The 26,147-nt window shown below is 44.2% G+C and overlaps 2 protein-coding genes across 7 annotated transcripts in view; both read left to right on the top strand.

Moving 5' to 3' along the window:
- The window catches only part of LOC144261029 (NEDD4-binding protein 2-like 2), a 104,623-nt gene extending 97,531 nt beyond the window's left edge, over window positions 1-7,092 (top strand). Inside the window, exon 8 of one of the 3 annotated variants that reach the window (XM_077810117.1) lies at window positions 6,341-7,092. The gene's annotated coding sequence lies outside the window, so the exon portion shown is untranslated. The remainder of the gene's footprint in view (window positions 1-6,340) is intronic. The other 2 variants (XM_077810107.1, XM_077810100.1) reach the window with 2 other exon arrangements.
- A 665-nt stretch (window positions 7,093-7,757) lies between these two features.
- The window catches only part of N4BP2L1 (NEDD4 binding protein 2 like 1), a 91,610-nt gene continuing 73,220 nt past the window's right edge, over window positions 7,758-26,147 (top strand). For all 4 annotated transcript variants that reach the window (XM_077810060.1, XM_077810052.1, XM_077810075.1 and 1 more), the window contains exon 1: window positions 7,758-8,014. In XM_077810060.1, coding sequence (XP_077666186.1) covers window positions 7,773-8,014 — 242 coding nt within the window. In that variant the 5' untranslated portion in view covers window positions 7,758-7,772. The remainder of the gene's footprint in view (window positions 8,015-26,147) is intronic.

Genomic DNA, 26,147 nt, shown 5'->3' with positions numbered 1-26,147 from the left:
GATTTCTTTTGGCCCAATCCTCTCACTTGTCTCGGTCACTCTGTATCCTATCCCTATCCTCCAGCATATCTACCACTCCTCCCAGTTTAGTGTCATCTGCAAACTTGCTGAGGGTGCAATCCACGCCATCCTCCAGATCATTAATAAAGATATTGAACAAAACTGGCCCCAGGACCGACCCTTGGGGCACTCCGCTTGATACCAGCTGCCAACTAGATATGGAGCCATTGATCACTACCCATTGAGCCCGATGATCTAGCCAGCTTTCTATCCACCTTATAGTCAGTTCTTCCATCCCATACTTCAACTTGCTTTATTTAACAATAAAATATCTTTTATTGAACCAACTTCTGTTGGTGAGAGAGATAAACTTTCGAGCTTACACAGAGCTCTTCTTCAGGTCTGGACCCAGCTCACATTTTATCACAATGATAATGAAAACTTAATGTTCTTTTTGGACAGGTGAGTAAAATATTAAGTGTCTAGTTCTCTAACTTTAGTGGGAAGTATAATCTATTAAATATATGTAGTAAAAGCTATTTTGTCTGGCACTTCAACCGGAAAGCTCTATAAACTGGCATTTCTGATCTTCATTGAAATTCTGGTTTATAGTCTGGTTGGCACGGGACTAGCAGGGGGTTCGGGTGCGGGGTGCCGGATATGGGGGGGCACTCATCTTGGGTGGCTCCTTGCAAGTGACGACCTGTCCTCGCTGCTCCTAGGCGGAGGTGTGGCAGGCGGCTCCGCGTGCTGCCCCGCCCCAAGTACTAGCTCCACAGCTCCCATTGGTGGGGAACCATAGCCAATGGGAGCTGCGGGGGCAGTGCATGTGGGTGGAGGCAGCGCACAGAGCTGCCTGCCGTGCCTCTGCCTAGGAGCAGCCGGAACAGGTCACCACTTGCGGGGAGCCGCCCGAGGTGAGCGCCCCCTGGATCTAGCATCCCATACCCCCTCCTGCACCCCAACCCACTGCTCCGAGTCCCCTCCCACACCCAAACTTCCTACCAGAGCCCACGAGCTGCATCCCCTCCCACACCCAAACTCCCTCCCTCTTAGTTAACTGGCATTTTTCACTTACTGGCATTCCCCATTCCCCCAACATGCCAAATAAAACAGCTTTTACTGTATTACTTTGTAAGAACTGTGATATGTAGTGAGTATACAGATATCCACAGATTACATTTCTAGTTTACTGAATCTTTCCCATGTTGGTATAACCTTTAATTTACACTCTATTATTATTCAGCATAAGATAAAACTGTAACAGTCTGCAGAGAAAGGTATGCTAGTACCATAGACATGTGGATAGTCAGTGCTTTTATGAGCACAGAGAGCTAGCCATAAACAGTCTCTTCTCATCATTAAATGCAAAACCTCTACACAAAACAAAATAGATCTTTAGACTATTAGACATTTTATGCTAGAACTAAAGCTCAAATGAAGGAGAATACTAGCCCCTTTGTTAAAATAAAATTATTTGTTTAAATATACGCAGAGATTGGACAAATGTGAAGAAAGAACTCCCTTGTACAATGTTTACCAATAGAGCCCAGCGTCACATTTGACTTCAAAAAGAGAGGAAATAATTGATAGGAGACATAAGAGTTATATAGAATACAGGCTTGTATCTACTTAGAAGAGCTTAAGAAATTGTAGATCAAATTGTGCTGATATCTTCCACAGAATTCCTCAGACTTTTTTATAGAGGACAATCAGGTTCCATATAAATTTAACAGAAAAAAAGAAAAGTTTGTACTTTAAATCGGTTTCTGAAGCCTAGCTATGATTGAAGTAATATTGGTGAAATTTTCAGTTCATTTTAAGTATTGTTATCCTTTATTCCTATTCTTGTTTTTGATTCTTCATGATGTCTAGCTCCTTGTCTTGCTCCAGCTCTGACACTGTCTTCCTATCTTCCCTTCCTCTATATTCTTTTCAGTCTTCCCACCTTTTCTATTCTCCACTTCATTTCTTTTCTAAGGATATGTTTACACTACAAAATTAGGTCGATTTTATAGAAGTCAATTTTTAGAAATCGATTTTATACAGTCGATTGTGTATGTCTCCACTAAGCGCATAAAGTCAGCAGAGTGTGTCCTCAGTACTATGGCCATCATCGACTTATGGAGTGGTGCACTCTGGGTAGCTATCCCACAGTTCCAGCAGTCTCTGCTGCCCATTGAAATTCTGGGTTAAGCTCCCAATGCCTGATGGGGCAAAAACATTGTTGAGGGTGGTTTTGGGTACATGTCGTCAGTCGCCCCTCCTTCCATGAAAGCAACAGCAGACAATCATTTTGCGCCTTTTTTCTTGGGTTACCCATGCAGACGCCATACCACGGCAAGCATGGAGCCTGCTCAGCTCACCTCTGTAGTTGTGAGCATTGTAAACACCTCGCGCATTATCCTGGAGTATGTGCAGAACCGGGCTAAGAGGACAATTGTGATGAGGACATGGACACAGACGTTTCTGAAAGCATGGGCTGTGGCAATTGGGACTCATGGTGGCCATGGGGCTGGCTTATACAGTGGAACGCCAATTCTGGGCCCGGCAAACAAGCACAGACTGGTGGGACAGCATAGTGTTGCAGGTATGGGATGATTTACAATGGCTGCGACACTTTTGCATGCATAAGGCCACTTTCCTTGAACTTTGTGAGTTGCTTTCCCCTGCCCTGAAGTGCAGGAATACCAAGATGAGAGCTGCCCTGACAGTTAAGAAGCGAGTGGCGATAGCCCTGTGGAAGCTTACAAAGCCTGATTGCTACCGGTCAGCCAGGAATGAATTTGGAGTGGGCAAGTCTACTGTGGGGACTGCTGTAATCCAAGTAGCCAGTGCAATCACTGATGTTCTGCTGTCCAGGGTAGTGACTCTGGGAAATGTGCAGGTCATACTGGATGGCTTTACTGCAGTGGGGTTCCCTAACTGTGGTGGGGCAATAGACAGAACACACATCCCTATCATGGCACCGGACCACCTTGCCAACCAGTACGTCAACCGCAAGAGGTACTTCTCAATGGTGCTGCAAGCACTGGTAGATCACAAGGGACTTTTCACCGACATCACCGTGGGATGGCCGAGAAAGGTGCATGACACTCGCATCTTTAGGAACTCAGGGCTGTTCGAGCAGTTGCAAGAAGGGACTTACTTCTCAGACCAGAAAATTACCGTTGGGGATGTTGAAATGCCAATAGTTATCCTTGAAGACCCAGCCTACCCCTTGCTCCCATGGCTCATGAAGCTGTACACAGGCAGCATGGACAGTAGTAAGGAGCAGTTCAACTATAGGTTGAGCAAGTGCAGAATGGTGGTAGAATGTGCCTTTGGACGTTTAAAAGCTCGCTGGCGCTGTTTGCTGACTAGGTTAGACCTCAGCGAAACCAACATTCCCATTGTTATTGCTGCTTGCTGTGTGCTCCATAATATCTGTGAGAGTAAAGGAGAGATGTTTATGGTGGGGCGGGAGGTTGAGGCAAATCTCTTGGTGGTCGATTTTGAGCAGCCAGACACCAGGGCAGTTAGAAGAGCACAGCTAGGCATGCTACGCATCAGAGAGGCTTTGAAAACCAGTTTCATGACTGGCCAGGCTACGGTGTCACAGCTGTGTGTGTGTGTGTGTTCTTGCTGCAAACCTGCCCCCTTTGTTGATTTTAATTCCCTGTAAGCCAACCACCCTCCCCGCTTCGATCACAGCTGGCAAAGAAAATAAAGTAACTATTGTTTTGAAACCATGCATTCTTTCTTTATTAATTTTTTTAAAAAAAGTGAGATAACTGACAAGGTAGCCCGGGTGGGGTGGGGTGCAGGAGGACAAGGCCACATTGCTTATTGTAGCCACGCTACAAATCAAAACTATTTGAATGACAGCCTTCTGTTGCTTGGGCCATCCTCTGGAGTGGAGTGGCTGGGTGCCCAGAGCCTCCTCCTCCCCCCACCCCCCACGTTCTTGGGTGTCTGGGTGGAGAGGATATGGAACTTGGGTAGGAGGGCAGGCGGTTTATACCATGGAGGCAGCGGGGGTCTGTGTTCTTGTTGGCTTTCCTGCAGCTCCAACAGATGCTTCATCATGTCCATTTGCTCCCCCATTAGCCTCAGCATCGCCTCCTGCCTCTGCTCTTCGCACTCACTTAATGCTTTCCTGGCCTCTGCCACTGAATGCCTCCATGCATTAAGCTGTGCCCTATCAGTGCAGGAGGACTGCATGAGCTCGGAAAACATGTCATCACGAGTGCATTTCTTTTGCTTTCTAATCTGCAATAACTTCAGGGACGGAGATGATGGAGGAGCATAGAAACATTTGCACCTGGGGGGAGATAAAAAGGCAGAGTAAAATTTAAGATGATACATTTCTGAGAACAAAAGGAAGACTCTTTCACAGTGAATCAAGCAATTCACAGCACATGTGCTTTAGGTACAAGGTCACATTTTGCCTTTCATATTGAGCACCTGCCGGTATGGTGACACATCACACACAGCTGGGCAACAGAATTTGGTTTCCAGGCAGCCATGGTAAGCCTTTTGGTACACGGGGTTGGCTTCTTCCACCTTCATAACATGTGGGAATGGTTTCAAACTGCAGTGCCATCCTTTCCCATAGCAAGCTATGCTGGTTGGGTTTCACCGGAGGGGCTGCGGTTTTCAGGTAGCTGTGCAGCACACACCTCCCCTCACGCCACCACATGGCTATTCTCTGGGATGATCCCTTCACCCGTCCTCCTGCCACGTGACTATTCTCCAGGATGATCCCTTTTAGCCAAGTGCAAACAACCCAGCATGGACGTGGTCCTTTTACTGTTCCCTTATAAAAATTCCCCTATTTAAACCAGGTGACCGTGAATGATATCACTCTCCTGAGGCTAACACAGAAAGATAAAGACCGAATGTTGCTTGAATGCAACCAAAACCCAGGACCATTCGCTGCCATGTTTTGTCCTGCAATGATTCCAGACTACTTGCTACTGGCTTGGCGTGGTAAAGTGTCCTACCGTGGAGGACAAAATAAGGCAGAGGCTTTCAGAGTACCTCCACGAGAGCTTCATGGAGATGTCCCTGGAAGATTCTCACTCCATCCCCAGACACGTTAACAGACTTTTCCAGTGGCTGTACTGGCCGCAGATGCATCCCAATTCTTCAGGGCAAATCAAACATTAAACACTATTGCTTTTAAACCCTGTACTGTAGTTACAAATGTGCATTCACCAGAGATGCCTTCTCCAGCTTCAGGGTCAGGGATCCCAACTTGGGAGGGTATTGGCTCCAGGGTGATGAAAAGGTCCTGGCTGTTGGGGAGAACTGATTCACTGCTTGCCTGCTGCGCATTCATCTCCTCCTCCTCGTCTTCCTCATCTGCAAAATCCTCCTTGTTGCGTGAGAGTCCCCCCTTGCAGGTGTCCACAGACAGTGGTGGGATAGTGGTAGGGTCCCCGCCTATAATGCCATGCAGCTGATCATAGAAGCGGCATCTATGGGGCTCTGACCCAGAGCGACCGTTTGCCTCCTTTGTCTTTTGGTAGGTTTGCCTGAGCTTAACTTTCACACGGCACTGCTGTGTGTCCCTGTTGTAGCCTCTCTTCACCATGCCCTGTACGATTTTGGCATACATATTAGCATTTCTTCTTTTTGATCGGAATTCGGCCTGCACAGATTCTTCTCCTCATACAGCAATCAGATCCAGTGTCTCCCTTTCGGTCCATGCTAGAGCTCATTTGCGATTCTGGGCGGACTGCATGGTCACCTGTGCTGCTGAGCTCACCACGCTGACCAAACAGGAAATGAAATTCAAAATTTCCCTGGGCTTTTACTGTGTACCTGGCTAATGCATCGGAGTTAAAAGTGCTGTCCAGAGCGGTCACATTGGAGCACTCTGGGATAGCTCCCGGAGGCCAATACTGTCTAATTGTATCTGCACTACCCCAAATGCGATCCAGCAAGGTTGATTTTAGTGCTACTCCCCTTGCAGGGGAGGAGTATAGAAGTCGATTTTAAGAGCCCTTTAGGTCGACGGAATGGGGTTGGTTATGTAGACGCGTTCATTTTAAAATCGACCTAATGTGGCTAAATTCGACCTACCCCGTAGCGTAGACCAGGGCTAAGCCTTCAAAATCCCTCTTTGTACCTCCTTCAAAAGGAGGAATGAAAATCAAACTGCTAAAACTGAGAAGGAAATAGATCCCTTTATCAGGGACTGGAGGTGAACAATTATCCTCTAATACTCTCCTTTAGTCATAAGGTGGGATGTGGCAATATTGAAACAATGTTTATAACAGTTAGTATTTTTAAAATCTGCATTGGTTATTGGTTATTATGATGCTTCAGCAGGCTCTCTTCTTTTATATTACAGAAATTTGTCAAGCGTGGCACCATCATGGAAGGACCTCAGTTTACAATCAAGTGTTATAAATGTAAGGAAGAACCTGGGAGAAGTATTCACTGTAGAATTTGGTGCTGAATCCATGACCCTCAGTAATCCTTAGGCTTATATCCACATAGCCACCCATTCTGGTTTTGAAATAAAAAAACTGTAATAATTTTTGATTGTCAAATGGCCACTTTCAGAAGTCACTTGATATCTATGCTTCTTTTACTCATCCTTCTATGGCACAGAGAGACTGAAAATAAAGGAGATTGTTTTTCCGAATGTTTAGTCTGAAGCAAAAATAGCAAAAAGATTTCCACAGTGACTGATTTCTGTGTTTACAAACCAAGGAAGGGGAGGGATCTGTTGTCTACATAAACTGTAAACTTTAGACTCCTGGATCTAATTCATTACTGGAACGCAGAAATATTTGCTATATGCATTAGAAGGTAATGGTTTGATGGTAACAATGCATTTGCAGAGCGGAATATGTGTCTTCACTGCTGGTGTCCCTTTATAAGTCTTGTGTTTGTGGCAAGTTAGATGATTTATCCTTTATACTTCTGTTTTCTCCTATTCCCTGTTACTAATTGTTTTCATCCCTTGCCTCCTTATGATACTAAATGGAGCAAGTCTTCATCAGTCTCTCCTCCCTGTTCCTTGTGCCACAAATACTTAACCTTTTCTTGTTCATATTTACTGCAATGTACCCAGATAATCAAACATTAGATCTGTAGTGATCCATATTTTACACACAAGTGGGGAACCTGAAAAAGGACAAGGATGCTGGACAGAGCCAAAATAACAGCTGCCAAAGGTACAATCCCCTTTGGTCGATTAAAGAAACCCTAAGTTTTGCCATCAACCCAGGAAATCAGTCAGCCTGGCATCATATGAGCCCAAAAATAAACTTGTGTAGAAAAAAAAAATCCATTTACATGGCTGGCAAGGGAAAGGCCGCCCCGTTCAGGCAACCAGGCCAGCCGAGAAGGCAAATTTTGTCACGTGCTAAACAGTCAAACATTGACCATCGCAACTGGTTTTGGTGAGGGCGGGGAAGGGTGGGCGGCTCTGAAACAGATGTCACAGGATCGCCGCTCCTTTAGCGACTCACTACAGCAGATCAGGCGGGGCCGTGGTCAGACACTGGGCTCTCGCACGGTGCCTTGACGGGCACAGCCCTGGGAGGACCCCGATGCTACGAGCCGCGCCCCCTCTTTCCCCCTTTTTTTTTTTGCAGGCGCTGCAGCCGTCTCAGCGCACCTGGGGTGACAGTTAGCTCCGCCCCCCCCCTGCCCTGCTCCACGGCTGGCAGCGACTCGCGCACGGTCTCAACCCCACCACCCCTCCCGCGCACCCGGAAGCTGGCCCCTGGGCCCCGCCCTGACCATCCCCGCGCGCCCCGGAGCACGTGGCCATGCCCGGCTGGGCTGTTAGCGCGCATGCTCAGTGTAGGTCAAGCCCCTCGCAGCAGCTGACGGGCCGCTGTTTGCGGCTGGCAGCGGCCCGCCGCGCGCCCATGGAGGGGAGCCTGGTCCGCGCCTTCGGGGGCCTGAGTCTGCAGCCCCCGGCCCGGGCGCAGCCCCGCAGGCGCCGCTTCAGCAAACGCCTCTACCTGCTGCGCGGCCTGCCCGGCTCCGGGAAAACCACGCGGGCCAGGTAACGGGGGGCGCCCGGGTGTCGTGACCCCGCTGGGGCAGGGACGCCCCGCGCTGCTCTGGGCCGCTCCCGCTGCGGGGCTGCCGCGACAGGGCAGGGTGTGGCGGGGCCAAGCGCCGGCCTTGCAGCCACCCCGGGCCGAGGCGTCCCTGTCCGCCGGGGGCACTAGCGCTGGCGGGCGGAGCCCAGTTCCGGGACGGGAGCGAGGCGAGGCCGGAGTCGCGCTGCGGGCGCAGGCTCACGGAGCGCGGCCCAGCCGCGGGGAGCGCGCTGCCCTTCGGGACACGTTTGCTGGCTGCCCCGCTCGTGGCTGTTGTCTCATGCGGCCAGCGTCGGCGGGGCCTTTGCGGCCTTAAAGCGTCTCTCGAGTCTGTAAAGCGGCAGCGGCAGCGCCCTCAGCTGGGTCCCGCCCTTTTCTGCAGCGTTGGGGGAGGAAGTGCCGGGTTCCTCTCCTTGGGGCTTCAGGAACAGCAGTCCCGTGTCTGGCACGCTCCTGGGTGGTGGTGTAAAGTGAACAAGGTGGCAGCAGTGGCTTCGCACTGGGGGAAACCCTCCCCCCCTCCCGCCCTTTGCGGAAGGAACGCTAATGTAGAAACTGACTATCGCTGTTTTATCCGTTTTGTTAATAAAGTTGAACTGAACAGAAATGTACACTAAGCAGTGACTGGACCACATAGAAGCTGTGACTTTTCTTCTTTTAGTGTATTCTTTGACTTGTACACTGTGCCTGTCAACACTTGTTAGCCACTTTACCTACACAGACCAATTCTCATCTCTGTGATACCTTTTCTTCCTCCTGCTGTGCACTCTCCACCTCTCATTGTTCATACCTGGTGCTTAGCCTTTGGAATGTATTCAAAAGCTCCTCACTGCAAAACAAAACAAAAATCTTTGCTTTAGTTTAACTCAAAGCTAAAGCAAACTTAAGGCCACTTTACTTCCAAATGATCTTATCCACACAAGGATTAATATGTTTTAACTAATATGTGTTAAATTCATGTGGTTAATTAATTTGGCTTAATTTCCCATGCAGACAGCTTCAGTGAAGAGAAAAACCTTGGATTACACAAGAACTTTACGAATACCACACAGTCCTGGGGCCTCTGAATTATGGCAGCCCCCCCCCGCCCTGTAGACTGCAGTGTTATGGCCTCACTCTTGACATATCCCTCCTACTCCCAGTATGCTTCCTGCACCAGGACTCTCAGCTGTCTACTGTCTTGGCTGTACTAAAGGAAACCTCAGCTGGAACTGGGACTTTTGAGGCCCCTTTATGCTGCTCTGGTCCTTTTGTTCAGCCTAAAGGCGCTGGAATGAGCTTGAAGATCTCAACCAAAGACTTTAGCCTCACAATACACTTATGAGGTAGGGAAGTATCATCTCATTTTATGCATGGGTAATTGGGAGATTCAGTCCCATGCCCTAAAGGAAGTCTGTGGCAGAGTCAGGAATAAACCCAGCTTTCCCATGATGTATGCCACTGCCTAAAGTGTAAGAGCATCCTTTTTTTCCTCTGAAGGATCTGTGCCAAAGTGCAAATCTGATAAAACCCTCATTGCAGTATTAGAGGTTAATGTAGTACATCAAGCATCGTCTTCTAATGGGAGTTGAGGCTGGGGGCACATCTATATCAACTGTTAGTACAGGGCAAGCTCAGATGTAAATCTACTTTGCACTAGTCTGCTGTGCATTAACCTTCCATGTGGACCCTGCTGCCTTGCACTTCACCTTCTGTAGTGCACTTTGAGCTACTCCCATTTCAAAGTAGAGCATATCAAAGTGTGCTAGGGAACTTTTACTGCATGGCCACAGGGTCCACACGGACAGTTAGCCTGTGACGGGCTAGTGCAAGGTAGAATTACAGCCTAGCTTGCTGTGTGCTAACTGTTTGTATAGTTGGGGGTTTTTCTTTGGTGTCTGTCCATGTATGTTTCATATTCAGCTTTATGTACTACCATTCTGTGAATATGAAACAATCTCTCGCATTTTTCTGCTCTTTCTGTGTGATGTCAGTTAACAGGCAAGTTAAATGCGTACACAAGTTTATTGGTGAACTGAGGAAAACAACTGGCATAGGAGAGCAAAGTCACCAATGTGATTGGTTTCACAAATACTTTTGCATGCAGCGATGATTAGTTTTGTGTGTGTTGTAGCTAAGTCACTTGTGCACCTTAATCAGGCCCCATTAGGAGGGAGGAGTAACACAAGAGAAGTGGATGCAGGGAAGGGAGGAAAATAGATTCACGGTGGCGAAAAGTTAGGTTTCGGCCCCATGGGAAAAGTAAAAAGAAAAGGAGTACTAGTGGCACCTTAGAGACTAACCAATTTATTTGAGCATAAGCTTTCGTGAGCTACAGCTCACTTCATCAGATGCATTCAGTGGAAAATACAGTGAGGAGATTTATATACACACACAACATGAAAAAATAGGTGTTATCATACACATTGTAAGGAGAGTGATCACTTAAGATGAGCTTGTGGCACCTTAGAGACTAACCAATTTATTTGAGCATAAGCTTTCGTGAGCTACAGCTCACTTCATCGGATGCATACTGTGGAAAGTATAGAAGATCTTTTATACACACAAAGCATGAAAAAATGGGTGTTTACCACTACAAATGGTTTTCTCTCCCCCCACCCCCACTCTCCTGCTGGTAATAGCTTATCTAAAGTGATCACTCTCCTTACAATGTGTATGATAATCAAGGTGGGCCATTTCCAGCACAAATCCAGGGTTTAACAAGAACGTCTGAGGGGGTAGGAAAAAACAAGGGGAAATAGGTTACCTTGCAAAATGACTTAGCCACTCCCAGTCTCTATTCAAGCCTAAGTTAATTGTATCCAATTTGCAAATGAATTCCAATTCAACAGTCTCTCGCTGGAGTCTGGTTTTGAAGTTTTTTTGTTGTAATATCGCAACTTTCATGTCTGTAATCGCGTGACCAGAGAGATTGAAGTGTTCTCCGACTGGTTTATGAATGTTATAATTCTTGGCATCTGATTTGTGTCCATTTATTCTTTTATGTAGAGACTGTCCAGTTTGACCAATGTACATGGCAGATGGGCATTGCTGGCACATGATGGCATATATCACATTGGTGGATGTGCAGGTGAATGAGCCTCTGATAGTGTGGCTGATGTTATTAGGCCCTGTGATGGTGTCCCCTGAATAGATATGTGGACACAGTTGGCAACGGGCTTTGTTGCAAGGATAGGTTCCTGGGTTAGTGGTTCTGTTGTGTGGTATGTGGTTGCTGGTGAGTATTTGCTTCAGGTTGGGGGGCTGTCTGTAGGCAAGACTGGCCTGTCTCCCAAGGTTTGTGAGAGTGTTGGGTCATCCTTCAGTATAGGTTGTAGATCCTTAATAATGCGTTGGAGGGGTTTTAGTTGGGGGCTGAAGGTGACGGCTAGTGGCGTTCTGTTATTTTCTTTGTTAGGCCTGTCCTGTAGTAAGTGACTTCTGGGAACTCTTCTGGCTCTATCAGTCTGTTTCTTCACTTCTGCAGGTGGGTATTGTAGTTGTAAGAATGCTTGATAGAGATCTTGTAGGTGTTTGTCTCTGTCTGAGGGGTTGGAGCAAATGCGGTTGTATCGCAGAGCTTGGCTGTAGACAATGGATCGTGTGGTGTGGTCAGGGTGAAAGCTGGAGGCATGTAGGTAGGAATAGCGGTCAGTAGGTTTCCGGTTAGGGTGGTGTTTATGTGACCATCGTTTATTAGCACTGTAGTCTCCAGGAAGTGGATCTCTTGTGTGGACTGGACCAGGCTGAGGTTGATGGTGGGATGGAAATTGTTGAAATCATGGTGGAATTCCTCAAGGGCTTCTTTTCCATGGGTCCAGATGATGAAGATGTCATCAATATAGCGCAAGTAGAGTAGGTGTGTTAGGGGACAAGAGCTGAGGAAGTGTTGTTTTAAATCAGCCATAAAAATGTTGGCATACTGTGGGGCCATGCGGGTACCCATAGCAGTGCCGCTGATTTGAAGGTATACATTGTCCCCAAATGTAAAATAGTTATGGGTAAGGACAAAGTCACAAAGTTCAGCCACCAGGTTAGCCGTGACATTATCGGGGATAGTGTTCTTGATGGCTTGTAGTCCATCTTTGTGTGGAATGTTGGTGTAGAGGGCTTCTACATCCATAGTGGCCAGGATGGTGTTATCAGGAAGATCACCGATAGATTTGTAGTTTCCTCAGGAAGTCAGTGGTGTCTCGAAGGTGGCTGGGAGTGCTGTTAGCATAGGGCCTGAGGAGGGAGTCTACATAGCCATTACCAGCAGGAGAGTGGGGTGGGCGGAGAGAAAACCATTTGTAGTGGTAAACACCCATTTTTTCATGCTTTGTGTGTATAAAAGATCTTCTATACTTTCCACAGTATGCATCTGATGAAGTGAGCTGTAGCTCACGAAAGCTTATGCTCAAATAAATTGGTTAGTCTCTAAGGTGCCACAAGTACTCCTTTTCTTTTTGCGAATACAGACTAACAGGGCTGTTACTCTGAAACCTGTTAAGATGAGCTATTACCAGCAAGGTGGGGGAGGGGAACCTTTTGTAGTGACAATCAAGGTGGGCCATTGCCAGCAGTTAACAGGAACGCCTGAGGAGTGGTGGGGGAAATAAACATGGGGAAATAGTTTTACAAACTGGATACAATTAATTTAGGCTTGAATAGAGAGTGGGAGTGGATGTGTCATTACACAAAGTAAAACTATTTCCCCATGTTTATTCCCCCCCCCCCCCACTGCTCCTCAGGCATTCCTGTTAACAGCTGGCAATGGCCCACCTTGATTATCGCTACAAAAGGTCATCCTCCTCCCCCCCCCCCCCCCGCTGGTAATAGCTCATCTTAAATGATCACTCTCCTTACAATGTGTATGATAAAACCCATTTTTTCATGTTCTGTGTGTATATAAATTTCCTCACTGTATTTTCCACTGAATGCATCCAATGAAGTGAGCTGTAGCTCACGAAAGCTTATGCTCAAATAAATTGGTTAGTCTCTAAGGTGCCACTAGTACTCCTTTTCTTTTTGCGAATACAGACTAACACGGTTGCTACTCTGAAACATGGGAAAAGTAGCTTGCAAAACCCTTAAACAAGCACAACATTCAACAGTCAGTCTGCTTTTTCTTCAGAACTGCTGCAACAAATTGAGTTTATCAATCTATCCTTAGAAATAATTACTTCTAATCACACCTATAGCACTGTTACTGTATATGCTGCTGTTCAGAGAAAGGTCAGTGCCAAACTGAATGGTGTTCTTAAGAAGAGCTAATAATCTAAGGGCGCGGGTAATTATGTTGCATCCACAAAGTATAGCAGAGGAAGGATGGTTTTGTGCTTAAGGCACTAGACTGGAACTCATGTGCTCTGGGTTCTTTCCTGGCTCTGCAATAGACTTCTTGTGTGAACTCATTAAACCACTTACTCTCTCTGCTTATTATAGTTGTAATTTGTGTTACCATAAGCCTAGAGCTACAAAGGGGACTTAGATTCAGCAGTGCAATGCCTTACTGGCATCCACAGCCCTCAGTTTGGTCCTCAGGCTCCCTTTGCATTGTCTGAGGGAGGATAAGACACCTAAGAATGGGATTCACAAAAGCCAGCAGGCTGAATGGGGAGCCACCTAAGCTGGACAGTAGGAAGATCTGAGGAGAGGGATGTGCATGCCCCTCAGAGATAAATGTCTAGTGAGAGGCACCACCCTCTCTGTTTGGGAGTCAGAGCTCTGAACCCTCTCCAACAGTTAGGCACCTAAACCAGATCAGTCCTTTCTCAAAACAAAAGGGAGGAGGAGGTAGTGCAGCACTTGCTCAGGATGTGGGAGACCAGGGTTCAAATCCACACTGTGAGAGATGTAGAGCAGGGACTTGAAGCCAGGTCTCCCTCCTAGGTCTCCCTCCCTCCTAACCACTTGGCATTTGGTACTCTAGGGCAGCTATTTCCCACTCTCCTGTTGAAGTTGTTCCACTTTGATTCAGGGGTAAGAGATTAATTCTATAGCCCAATGATTAGGGAACTCACTTGGGATATGGGACACCTGGCTTCAAGTCGCTGTTCCACATTAAGCAGAGTGGGCATTTGAACCTGGGCCTCTAACATCGTAGGTGAGTGCACTAACTCCATGGCTATGGGAGTATAAACTAGGGTGGTGCCACCACCTGTGGGTTGTGCTGGTCCTGACCTAGTAGGCATGCTCTGACAACACCTCCCAGATTGGGCACCACAGGGTGAGATAGGTGGGGGAAAGATAATTTGAGGATCCAGCTAGGCCCTAGGCCTCAGGACTGAAGCAGCATTGTACATGTCCACTAGCAGAAATTTAGGCACTTCCAATTAGGTAGCCACTGGGCAGGGCTTTTGAGGATCTGTGTTTTGGATTTAAGCATCTAAAGTGACAGGTGGGCACGTAAATCCCTTTGTAACTCTAACTCATAGTGCTTAGGAATCATAGCCATGGACCGGGTACCCCACTGTTCCAGGTGTTGCACAGATAGAACGAAAAACAGTTTCTGTCCCACGGACCTTGCAAATCTAAGGACTGTTCTACACTAGAAAATTAACATGCAGGTGTGTGAAAAATCCACATCCCTGAGCGACACAGTTAAACCAACCTCACCTTTGGAGACAGTACTAGGTTGATGGGAGAATTCTCCCCTCGACCTAGATGCTGCCTCTTGGGGAGGTGGATTATCTGCACTAAGAAGAGCCCTCCCATTGGAATAGGTAGCATCTTCACTGAAGCACTGTAGCAGCACAGCTGCAGTGGTTTATGTGTAGACAAGGCCTTAGTGTAAGACAAGAGACAGATGGATATAGATGGGATGCAGGAGGTGGGGATAAAAAATGAGACAATTATTGATTAGAGAGTTGGCTCTAATCCAAGTAAACCACTCCTTACTGAGGCAGAGAAAGTGATATACAGTGCCATGGGGCACTTTAATTGCTCTGACTCTACAACACCATAGCGAAGGAGACTGGTATTCTCCTGTGTCAGCTCACCAAAGTCTTTTCTGGGCAATAGTCATGCAAGGCCTAACATTGTAGGAACTTTCCACTCCATAACCCCAGCCTGACTCCTCACATTCCTTAAAAAATAAATAAATAAACCCTAACCCCTACTCTTAGCAGCGCTTTTACCATGACAAGGGAGACATGCCATAGACTCCATGAAATCCACTAGGGGGACTTTGCAATATAAATACATTGTCAGACCACTCCACACAATCCTTCTGAGCCTATCGGTGCAAATTAGTAAGCAGTCAGAAGTTGTGATTGAACAGATGTGAGGTACTGGCTCCCAGATGTCCATAACATTGCATCTGCAGCACCTTTATGTCCAAAAAGCAACAGAGGGCTTATCTTCACTGTAGGGGTAACTCTAGTAATAACTCAAGTTGCCCCTAACTTGCGTCCCCTTCCCACATAAAACCCCTCAACATGAGTGTGATGGAGCATCTAACTTTTGTTAGTTGGCCTCCCAGAAGGTACAGACTACAGCTCACATTAGTGTAACTTCTCAGCTGCTATTACAAATCACTGTGTGTGGCTCGAGTGTTGTTTTGCTGTCTGACCATGCTCACTCAAGCTAGGCAGGAGCAGGAAGCGTGAGTAACTTCCCTGATCTATGGTTACAATTTTGAAAAACTCCATGAATCTTGCATCTTATCACTAACAACTGCAATTCATCCCAACTTTGTGGGATCAATGCCTTCATTTAAATTGGCTTCGCTAGGCTACTTTCAGGTTACATATGTGGGAAGGACACAGGATTCATTATATGCACTGATTCTTAAAGTATCTGTACTGTACAATATTTACATCTACACCCATTACTGTATTACCATGATGCACAAAACAAATGATATTGTCATGTATTTGGCATCTCTGCACAAACACTGGGACCTGATCCAACAACCATAGCAGATCATTCAAAGTCTCCCCTTAATTTAATAGGCCAATATATAACTTTTCAGCCAATAATTCCAGTCTCTTTTGATTCCTACTTTTAAGAGGGTCAGCTCTGTATCCCTCCTCAGACATGCAGTGAGTGGTCCCACTGATAGAGGGCTCTGAGAAATGCTAGGACTAATGATACTGCCATTCCCAAAGGAAGTATTGTTCCATATAGTTGTATTTCTTTGTCTCTCGATACTCATTTCTAACCCTTTTGTCAAATTCCTTCCGTTACTTCTTATTTTAGTCTCCACTCCAACCATTTTATAAGGTTATTAGGATCTTGAATGCATATCCAGATATCGAGAAGTTTATGGGCTATGAATAATAGATCCTGTAGCTCATTAACATATTGTAGGAATTTAATTTTGACTATTAATAATGTGTAATCTGCACATAATTCTCCTTAATATGAACCCCTGTATACCCATCCCCCTCTAAATTCTGACCTATTGCTACTGATTAGAGAGTTGGCTCTAATCCAAGTAAACCACTTCTTACTGAGGCAGAGAACATGATACACAATGCAGTGGGCCACTATAATGGCTCTGACTCTACACCACCATAGGGAAGGAGACTGGTATTCTCCTGTGTCAGCTCACCAAAGTCTTTTCTGGGAAATAACAGTTGCAATCAGTATTACAAGTAAAAAGGTACTTTCTGTGAAAGTGCATGTGTTCTAAATATGAATGATCCTTAAGTGTACACTAGTAGTTCTCAAACTTTTGTACTGGTGATCCCTTTCACAGCAAGCCTCTGAGTGCGACCTGCCTTATAAATTAAAAACACTTTTTAATATATTTAACACCATTATAAATGCTGGAGGAAAAGCGGGGTTTGGGGTGGAGGCTAACAGCTCGCGACCCCCCATGTAATAACCTCGTGACCCCCTGAGGGGTCCCAACCTCCAGTTTGAGAACCCCTGGTGTACACCATACTAAATGTCCTTCTAGATGTTCCAGTGATCCCTTGCTTTGTGAGGAGTGAACAGAATGGGTGTGTGGAACTACTGTTAGATGCATTAGAACCCTAAGCAATTAAATAGGCAACAAATAAAAATCTTGGAACTGTACCAGTTGTTGGATATGGGTAACCTATGATGCCTTTCCCAATCTGAATGATGAAATATCCATTTCAGTATGCTTTCTAGAACTCAATGTCTTTCAAATTCTGTGATTAAAAACACCTGAAAGCTCTAATTATTTTCCCAGCAATGTTATCCATGAACCTGGAGGCCTCTCCCCAGCTGCTTACTTGCATTTCAGCACCTTCGCAAAATGAAGCTGAACATTAACTACTTGTTTTCATGGACAGAAACAGGCATATAGTTAAGTCTGAAATGGTTATATGGAAGCCTTGAAGAGTTAATATACAGTGCTCTCAGCAAAAAAAGGACTTTCATTTTATCCTTATTGATGTAAAACACCAAGAATGTAGAATGATGTGTGAACTTGAAAAATAATGCTTCCCAACTCATTTAGTTATTTCATATAAACAATGGACAGGAGAGGTGACAAGACAGAACCCTGCAGATCTCATGTGAGTGCCTTTAGAGTGGACAACAGTTGGCCAGCGTGACCTTGTGGGATCTCTCCAAGAAGAAGGAACAAAGCTACTGAAGAGCTGTTTGTCCATTCCACAATACCTTGTGTCAGCATCATCAATTGCTGTTGAAAAATCCACAGAACCAGATGTTGGTATTCTTTTTGTATTGGTTTTCTTTCCTTGATACATTAAATTTCAAAAAAAATTTTAAAGTGGACCTTCCATGGGCATATACAAGGACTTCCCTAGAAACCCTTAAGCAACATATGCCATCATGGACTATGTTCTCATCCATTATATACACCTACAACCGTTTGCAGTTCTTTTATCAGATAAGTCATCTGGGACATCTCCTTCCAACAGTGCCTGTACTGTATGAGTTTTTTTCTCTACATACGGTATTTTTGTATTGCTATATTACTATTACTACTCTTATTACAAGTAGAGATACAGTTCCTACCCAGAAGAGAGTAAACCAATACACAGAGGATGAGAATTCGCAGCTCTAAGTGTGGGGAGAGTATCTGGTGGCTTTATGCTACCTTTACCTCCTCCCAGTCTTGTGGTATTCTGGAGGGTGGAGAGGTCTCCAGCATAAATTGGACAACCCTGGGGCTGTCTGTGTTACAACAACCTGCCCAAGCTGCCCTACGAGCCACAGCAGTGCCTGGAATTTGCAGTGCTGTGTGCTTCTGTCCCACCACTGACACATTCCCCTACACCAGGGCTTGTCATAGAATCCTCGACCAACAACCTTATAGTTCTCTTCCACTGCACCTGCGCTGGGGGAAATCCTCCTCAGCCAAATACAGGCTTTTCGGTCCCCTTTATGCTGCTCTGGCTCTTTTACCTAGCATAAAGTGGCTGGAGCAGGAGTGAGGAGCTCATACAGAATATTTTAAATAGTCTCAAGAAACACCCCCAGTTCAACTTTTTAAGCAGCAAATAATTGCCTCTTATAGTTAAAGCCCATTGGAAAGTTGGTGTTAGAGTTCAAGCAGAACAGGAGAGGGGAAGAAGAAAGATATCATGGTTTATGTGCTGGCTTGTAAAGCTAGATATTGAAAATATTTGAATGATGAGAATTTCATTACAAATAGAGGAAATACTGTTTCCCTAAAGCAGCCTTATAGTCAATTCTAGTGACAAAATTATTGTTTAGCAAGATGCAAAATATTTAAACAATTTATTGTAAATAAAAGTTATATATTTTATAATCACGCTAAGACAATAGAGTGTAGGTTGTTAGGCAATAAAATGGCCCAACCCATGGGAATTAATATTAGCAGTTAGACAACTGTTCCCTATCACATTTTAGTACTTAAAGTCCAATGACATTGTTTAATAATAGAAAACAGAGCTGATAAGGTTCAGTTACAAGCATCCTTTGATCTTGCTACCAGCTATGTTTTCTGTCTTTTCTTTCTCTATATAGTTTTGTGTGTACTAATCTAACTAATACGTGGGTTTTTCTTTTTACAATTCTGCTCAAAATCTACTACTAAATTTGTATTACTGACAAAATTTCCCATTTTCAATGCCTGGTGTAGATTTTGATAAAATGTAGGCATTATGTTGTTCAAGGTAATATTTATGGTGACACTATTGATAGTGATATAACTTTACTTCAGTTAAAAATCAACATGTACTTAATATGGTAGACTGACACGGGTGATTTTTAGGAGTAATGTGTGCACTTTAAATAATAAAGGTCAAAAGAGAAAACTTTTGACAATTAGTCTTTTACATAGACTGTAAAAGAGTTTACAGAAAACATGAGAACCTATTACTTACAATATTTCAGTTTGGTTACTTTACAAAGCCAGATGTAAACATCGCCTTTCAATTAATGTAAGCTTATGCTCTTGTCAATAGGCATTTACATATATGCTTCTAAAAACAGAACATATCAAATGTGCTAATGATTCATAATTTGTAATGTACATTGTGTCATATAATTTTCTTTTTGAAGCACAAACAGATTGGAAGCTGTTAGGCCTAAATACCAATGGGGTGAAACTGGTAACGCTAGTTTTGAGTTTACAAACACCCTGCAGATACAGTCTAGATAGCTATGAGGATGAATATCAAAGCCACCATGTGAAATATGTGAATGTATGTGAGCTGTGTCTGGAGTGAGATAAGGCAGAACAATTAACTTGTCCTGATTAAGCAGCTTATTTTCTCAAATTGTGAATTTTACTAAAGGATGCTTATCTGTTTTCTTGCTCAAGAAACTTTGAAGTAGCAATTCTGAGGGGACAATATTATTTCTCTCAAGATAGCCACCTCTTCCTCTGACAGTCAAAGAAAGAATGGGCTGTTTACTCTATCTAAACTATTTGTTTACAGTAAAGGTCATGATTCGGAGGCTAAGATTGAGCCAGAGGGCAAGACAGTGTTTTGCAACATCAGAGTTAAGAGACAAGGTCAGTTTAAGTTTATCAACATACAGAAATACCAGTTTCATTGCCACAGTGACAGCATGTTGGCAGAAAGTAAGTGTTCGTTTTTAAACACATACATCACCATATTTTTTCATTTTGCAGCAGTTGGAGTTAAACTTTCCTGCAACTAAATGATCAGTAAACGTATAGGCACATTCATGCAGAATGTAACTTCTGGACAGAACTCAAGATCTTGCTCCAAGATTTCAGGGACAATGTGATGGTGGTTGTTTAATTTGGTACTCATGCTTATTTTGCTAAGTAGGAGCTGTATTTTGCCAATTCTGAGTGTGAGAAACTCCCAAACAGTTGGAGTTCTTTGCACAGAACAAGGGCAGAATCAGGCAGAAAAAGTAACTGTTTACAAAAGTACCAAGAGTATTTTTTTTTAGACATCTGTGCTTTAAAGCAGTTCTGTGAACATGTTTCAGAGTAACAGCCGTGTTAATCTGTATTTGCAAAAAGAAAAGGAGTACTTGTGGCACTTTAGAGATTAACCAATTTATTTGAGCATAAGCTTTATGAAGTGAGCTGTAGCTCACGAAAGCTGATGCTCAAATAAATTGGTTAGTCTCTAAGGTGCCACAAGTACTCCTTTTCTTTATGTGAACATGACTTCTTTTCAGAGGTTGGAAGGCATAGATTATGTAGCTGTATGACTTTTGCAATGTGGTGTAGTAGCAAGCACAAGACTATGAGCCAAGATTCTCAGCAGTTGACTTGGTCTGTGATCTTGGGTGAGTCACAAACTCTATGGCTCAGTTTCTTCAACTGTAAATTGGAGATAATACAGTAGAGCAGGGATCGGCAACCTTTTGCATGCGGCCCGTCAGGAAAATCCGCTGGCGGGCCAAGATGGTATGTTTACTTGCAGCGGCTGCAGATTTGGCCGATCACAGCTCCCACTGGCTGCGGTTCGCCGTTCCAGACCAATGAGGGCTGGGGGAAGTGGTGTGGGCCCAGGGATGTGCTGGCCGCCACTTCCTGCAGCCCCCATTGGCCTGGAGCAGCGAACCGCTGCCAGTGGGAGCTGCAGTCGGCTGAACCTGCGAACGTTGCAGGTAAACAAACTGGCCCACCACCGGAGTTCCCTGACGGGCTGCATGCCAAAGTTTGCTGATCCCTGCAGTAGAGACTCAAAGATACGAACACTATAGTTACGGGCTGACCGGTCAACTGGACACCATGTGAAACCGGAAGTAACCAATCAGGCAGCAGCAGAGATTAAAAAAAAAAAAAAAAAAGCATATACTGTACTGTGCTTATATTGCATCTTAAAGGTAGGCACATCTGGGCTGCCTGCCCCTGCCCCCATCCCTACTCGCGGGGCAGCCACTTACAGCAAGATGCTGTGCCTGCCAGCCCAGGACAGCCAGAGACAGCAGAGCAGGAGCAACGCTGGGGTCTGCGCAGCTTTCACCCCCACCCCTCCTCTGGGAGTTGATTGTGCTGTTTTTACACCCCTCTCTGCTCTTTATGCATACACACACACGAACGGCCACATATGGAAGCCGTTTCGTACCCCTATCATTTTTCTTACTCTTTTCTGAACCTTTTCCAATTCCAATATATCTTTTTTGAGATGGGGTAACCACACAGTATTCAAGATGTGGGCATACCATGGATTTATATAGAGGCAGTATGATATTTTCTGTCTTATTTTCTATCCTTTTCGTAAAGATTGCCAACATTCTTTTTTGACAGCTGCTGCACATTGAGTGGATGTTTTCAGAGAACTATCCACAATGACTCCAAGATCTTTTTCTTGAGTGGTAACAGCTAATTTAGACCCCATCACTTTATATATATAGTTGGGATTATGTTTTCCAATGCGCATTACTTTGCATTTATCAACCATGAATTTCATCTGCCATTTTGTTGCTCAGTCACCCAGTTTTGAGAGATCCTTTTGTAGCTCTTCACAGTCTGCTTGGGACTTAACTATCTTGAGTACTTCTGTATCATCTGCAAATTTTGCCATCTGTTTTCCCCTTTTTCCAGATCATTTATGAATATGTTGAATAGTACTGGTCCCAGTACAGACCCCTGGGGGACACCACTATTTACCTCTCTCCATTCTGAAAATTGACCATTTAGTCCTACCCTTTGTTTCCTATCTTTTAACCAGTTACCAATCCATGAGAGAACCTTCCCTCTTATCCCATGACAGGTTACTTTGCTTAAGATCCTTTGGTGAGGGACCTTGTCAAAGGCTTTCTGAAAATCTAAGTACAAGACATCAGCTGGATCCCTCTTGTCCAAATGCTTGTTGATCCCCTCAAAGAATTCTAGTAGATTGATTCTTCCCCAACAAATTACGTTCATCTATGTGTCTGACAGTTTTGTTCTTTACTATAATTTCAATGAGTTTGTCCGGTACTGAAGTCAGGCTTACTGGCCTGTAATTGCTGGGATCACCTCTGGAGCCATTTTAAAAAATTGGCATCACATTAGCTATCCTCCAGTCCCCACACACACATCCCGACACATCCCTACCTCTGTCGGGAAGGGAACAAGCTTGCAAACTCATGCCAGGCTGACTATGTTGCTCAACTGCTGCTGAATCCTGGCCTGGAGTCTCAGCCGCTGGATCTGGAGGCTGAACTGCGCTTTGTTCAGAGTTACGAACATTTCAGAGTTATGGACAACCTCCATTCCCAAACTGTCCGTAACTGAGGTTCTGCTGTACTTACCTTCCTTGGTTTGTTATGAGGCTTAATTAATGTCTGAAAAGTGCTTTGAGTTTCTCAGAGAAAGATACTAAAAATGTAAGTGTAAAGTGTCACACTTTTGATAGTTTTCTCAAATCTAATGATGCTATGTTTATTTTTTCAAATGCAAAACCAGTGTAACCTTGTCTATTAATAAATCTATATAAAGAGAGCGTATACTCTCTCCTTCTCTATCTAATTAGGCATTTTAAGATCCAAAAAGGGAAAAAATAGATAACACCGAAACTTTCACCTTTGTGTAGTGTGTAAGAAAGTCCAGTTAATTATGGTCTCAGAGACCACCTATTCTATCAAAAGCAACCAAAGAGAAGGATGTTTAGGCTAAACACAAGATGCCTGGGATTTTGAAATGTTAAAACATTTAAAATAATAAAATTCTGGAAAAACAAAATAGTTCAAAGTTAATATACTTGCTGTATTATCACTTTAATTCATGAAAACCCCAACATTTGGCTGTATATCACTACCGTCACATTATATATTGCTCAAAGAAACAAAATGTTCTAAAATCTTTCAGCTGTCTAGATCGTAATGAGATTCAATATGAAAACCTAAGCATGGTACAAAGAACATGCATACCTTAGTTAGTGGCCCTCCCATTCTGACATGCACAAAAGTACTTGGACATGTGATCGAAATACACAGGCTTTGGTTTTGTGGAGTGGATGGGAGGCAGGCTCTCAGACAGCCATCCAGGCAGCAGCACAGGTTTGTGTCTGTGCTGCTGCTGCACATACCACTTCCACCACAGAGCTGTAAGGTAAAACTGACCGGCATTCTCTGGCTGCCTCGGCCAGTGTCTGAAAAAGAACAATGACATCTTAGGGGAAGGAAGATAGAAAGAGAGAGCTAGATCAAACTGAAAGGGAGGTTGGAGAAAGCAAATAAAGGGATGAAAAAAGTCAGGGAAGTGGGGAAAATGAAGTGTGGGGAGGGAGGAGAGGCAGACAGAAGGGAGGCTGGTCCTCTGGCAGCACATCAAGTTTTAAGACCAACTTGGTCTCTCACTCCTTGTGTCATCCAGGGATGAGAGAATTGAGGAGGGGATGAACTCGGTTGCTAAGAAGAGGTTATCTCTTGTGGATTTAAGGTCTCCCCAGCTAAAGAAGCAGCTCCAACTGGCTCAGGAGGGATCTACATACAGACTTCTTCAGTTATGTTGCATGCTTTAGGTGCCACTAGTACTCCTTTGCTTTATGAAGGCTACTCTCAAAAGCTGGAACGGGATAGAATCTGTCACAAAGAGGGGAAAAGAAGTAAAAATGAAGCTAGGCGGGGCAGGAGGGAGACAAGAGAGTATAATGTGTGTAAACGTAGCACTGTCCTTTACTGGGTAGAATGTTGGATCTGCTCTTGTGTGTTTCCTAAACCCTAATACTGCTACAGTCTAAAGGTATTTCTATTAGTTCATGTGGTAGGGTACTGTGCTTTTGGTGCAGAAAAACCTGAGTTATATGACCGTAAAAGTCCTGGGTAATCAACAATATGTGGTTTAATTATAATTATGAGATCATGTGTAAGTGACCAAGAGAAAGAAAGCATATCTGGGGGGGGAGTGGGAAAGAGGCAAATACAGGAGAGAGAGAGAATGGTTTGATTTTAGAGGCATTTGAGGAAAAATTAATTACATTTGAGTTTTGTGATTATGAGTCCAGTATTCAGTTGGACTGGCAATTGAAAGAAACTTAGGAATATCACTAACATTTTATAATTTTTCCTTCCTTCCTCATTTGAAATGGGAGGTTGGAGGTCTGACAAAATTAAATTAATTTCTTTCACTGAGAGTAATGGTTTATCGTTGCAGGTGGTTTTAATATGTAGTTGAAGTCTCAAGCACAGAGCTTGCACTAGAGTTCTGAAAGACATGAACTGCTCTTCTTTTCTCTGTCTAATGTTAGGGTCATAGATAGGCTGTATCATATGCCACAGTGAACTTTGGCTCTGCCACATCACACTATCTTCACAAAATGTCTGTAGGTTATTTCACGTTTCTTTGCTCAAACCTAACTTGAGTGAATTCAGGATTTTTGTCATGAGGCTCAGTCATGCAACATCTTTGTTCCCAAACCAACTTCCAGATGGTAACACACAGGTACAATAGCTTTTTCTGACTACCATCATTGAACATTTATCCATGAAATTACTTCAGCAAATACAATGCAGCAGCATTTAATTGAAAATTAGCCCATTAGGATGTTTTGGCCAGAATTTTCAAATTGAGTGCCCTAAGTTGGGCAGCTAAATCAGTGGCCTGATTTTCACAGATGCTGACTTTAGTTTCTACCCTTAGCTGTAATGTCAGTGGGAGATAGTGGTGCACAGCACCCTTGAAAATAAGGCCACCGCTTTAGGTGCCAAACTTTAGGAACTCATATTGGAAGATTTTGGCAGTACCTACACAACCTAAGTGTTATTCAGAACAACTGAAATAATTGCAAATATTGGTCCTGCCTTGGGGTTTTATAGGAAATAGATTTTACATTGAACTTAAATAAACCAAAAGATCTTGCAGCCTGAATGCTTTTAATAACTTCACTTAGTAATATAGAAAGCAGAAATAGGTGGTATTGGATATATTAGTCACAACAGTCACAGGACTGTCTGCAAAAGGCAAGTTAAAAACAAGAGATGCAAGCATGGAGTACACCAGAGGAATGTACCATTCTAACCCGTTAAAACACTTGCAATACACCTCAAACTCACACAAGCTCCAACTTGTTTTCTTGCATTTTTAAGAACCATTTAGAATAGCTTTCAGCAGGTCTAAACCAATTTAGTGCCAATGTGGACAGCATGAAGATGCTTCAGATAGGCCTCCCACTACTGCCCCACAGGGGACTGATGGCCTTTCCAGGTCTTCCTGTTTCTGTAAGCTATGCCAGGAACTGGAGGATAGGTACCCAAAGGCAGTGCAAATTAAACGGTTGAAACAATGCCAGTATGGACAAAAGCAAGATAGTGTGAATTGATATATTGGCAGGCTCTAATACAAATAGTTACAAACAGCAGAATTCTCCACTGTAGATCCAGCTTTTGGATGGTGAAGTCTATGGAATTTTTATAATACAGAGGCTAGTTCTGGCCATCAGCCAGTAACTACTGCGTCACAGCTGTATGTGGCAGTAGCTACCATAAAATAGCACTCATTTAACTGGCAGATAAAAGCCACAAAATAGAAAAAAGGAGCAAACTCAGCAGCTGAACTGTACTGATACAAATTTATGAAGAATAATTGCACAGTCTAAACCAATATACAACATAATTTACAAGTGAGGAACTTCTAACAGCAGGCAGATTAAGGTAGACAAGTACACAGACAGATAGCAAACAGAGATAAGAGAATTAATCTTTGGCTGTCTGCCTCTCTGTTTATTTGTAGATAACCCAAAGCAGTTCCTTCCCTGCTATTGCTCAACTAGATAACACATTGAGAAACAGTTTTGCATCTTAAGA

The sequence above is a fragment of the Eretmochelys imbricata genome, chromosome 1 (genome assembly GCF_965152235.1).
Source record: "Eretmochelys imbricata isolate rEreImb1 chromosome 1, rEreImb1.hap1, whole genome shotgun sequence".
Classification (NCBI taxonomy): Eukaryota; Metazoa; Chordata; order Testudines; family Cheloniidae; genus Eretmochelys; species Eretmochelys imbricata.
This window is presented reverse-complemented; position numbering and strand designations above follow the sequence as displayed.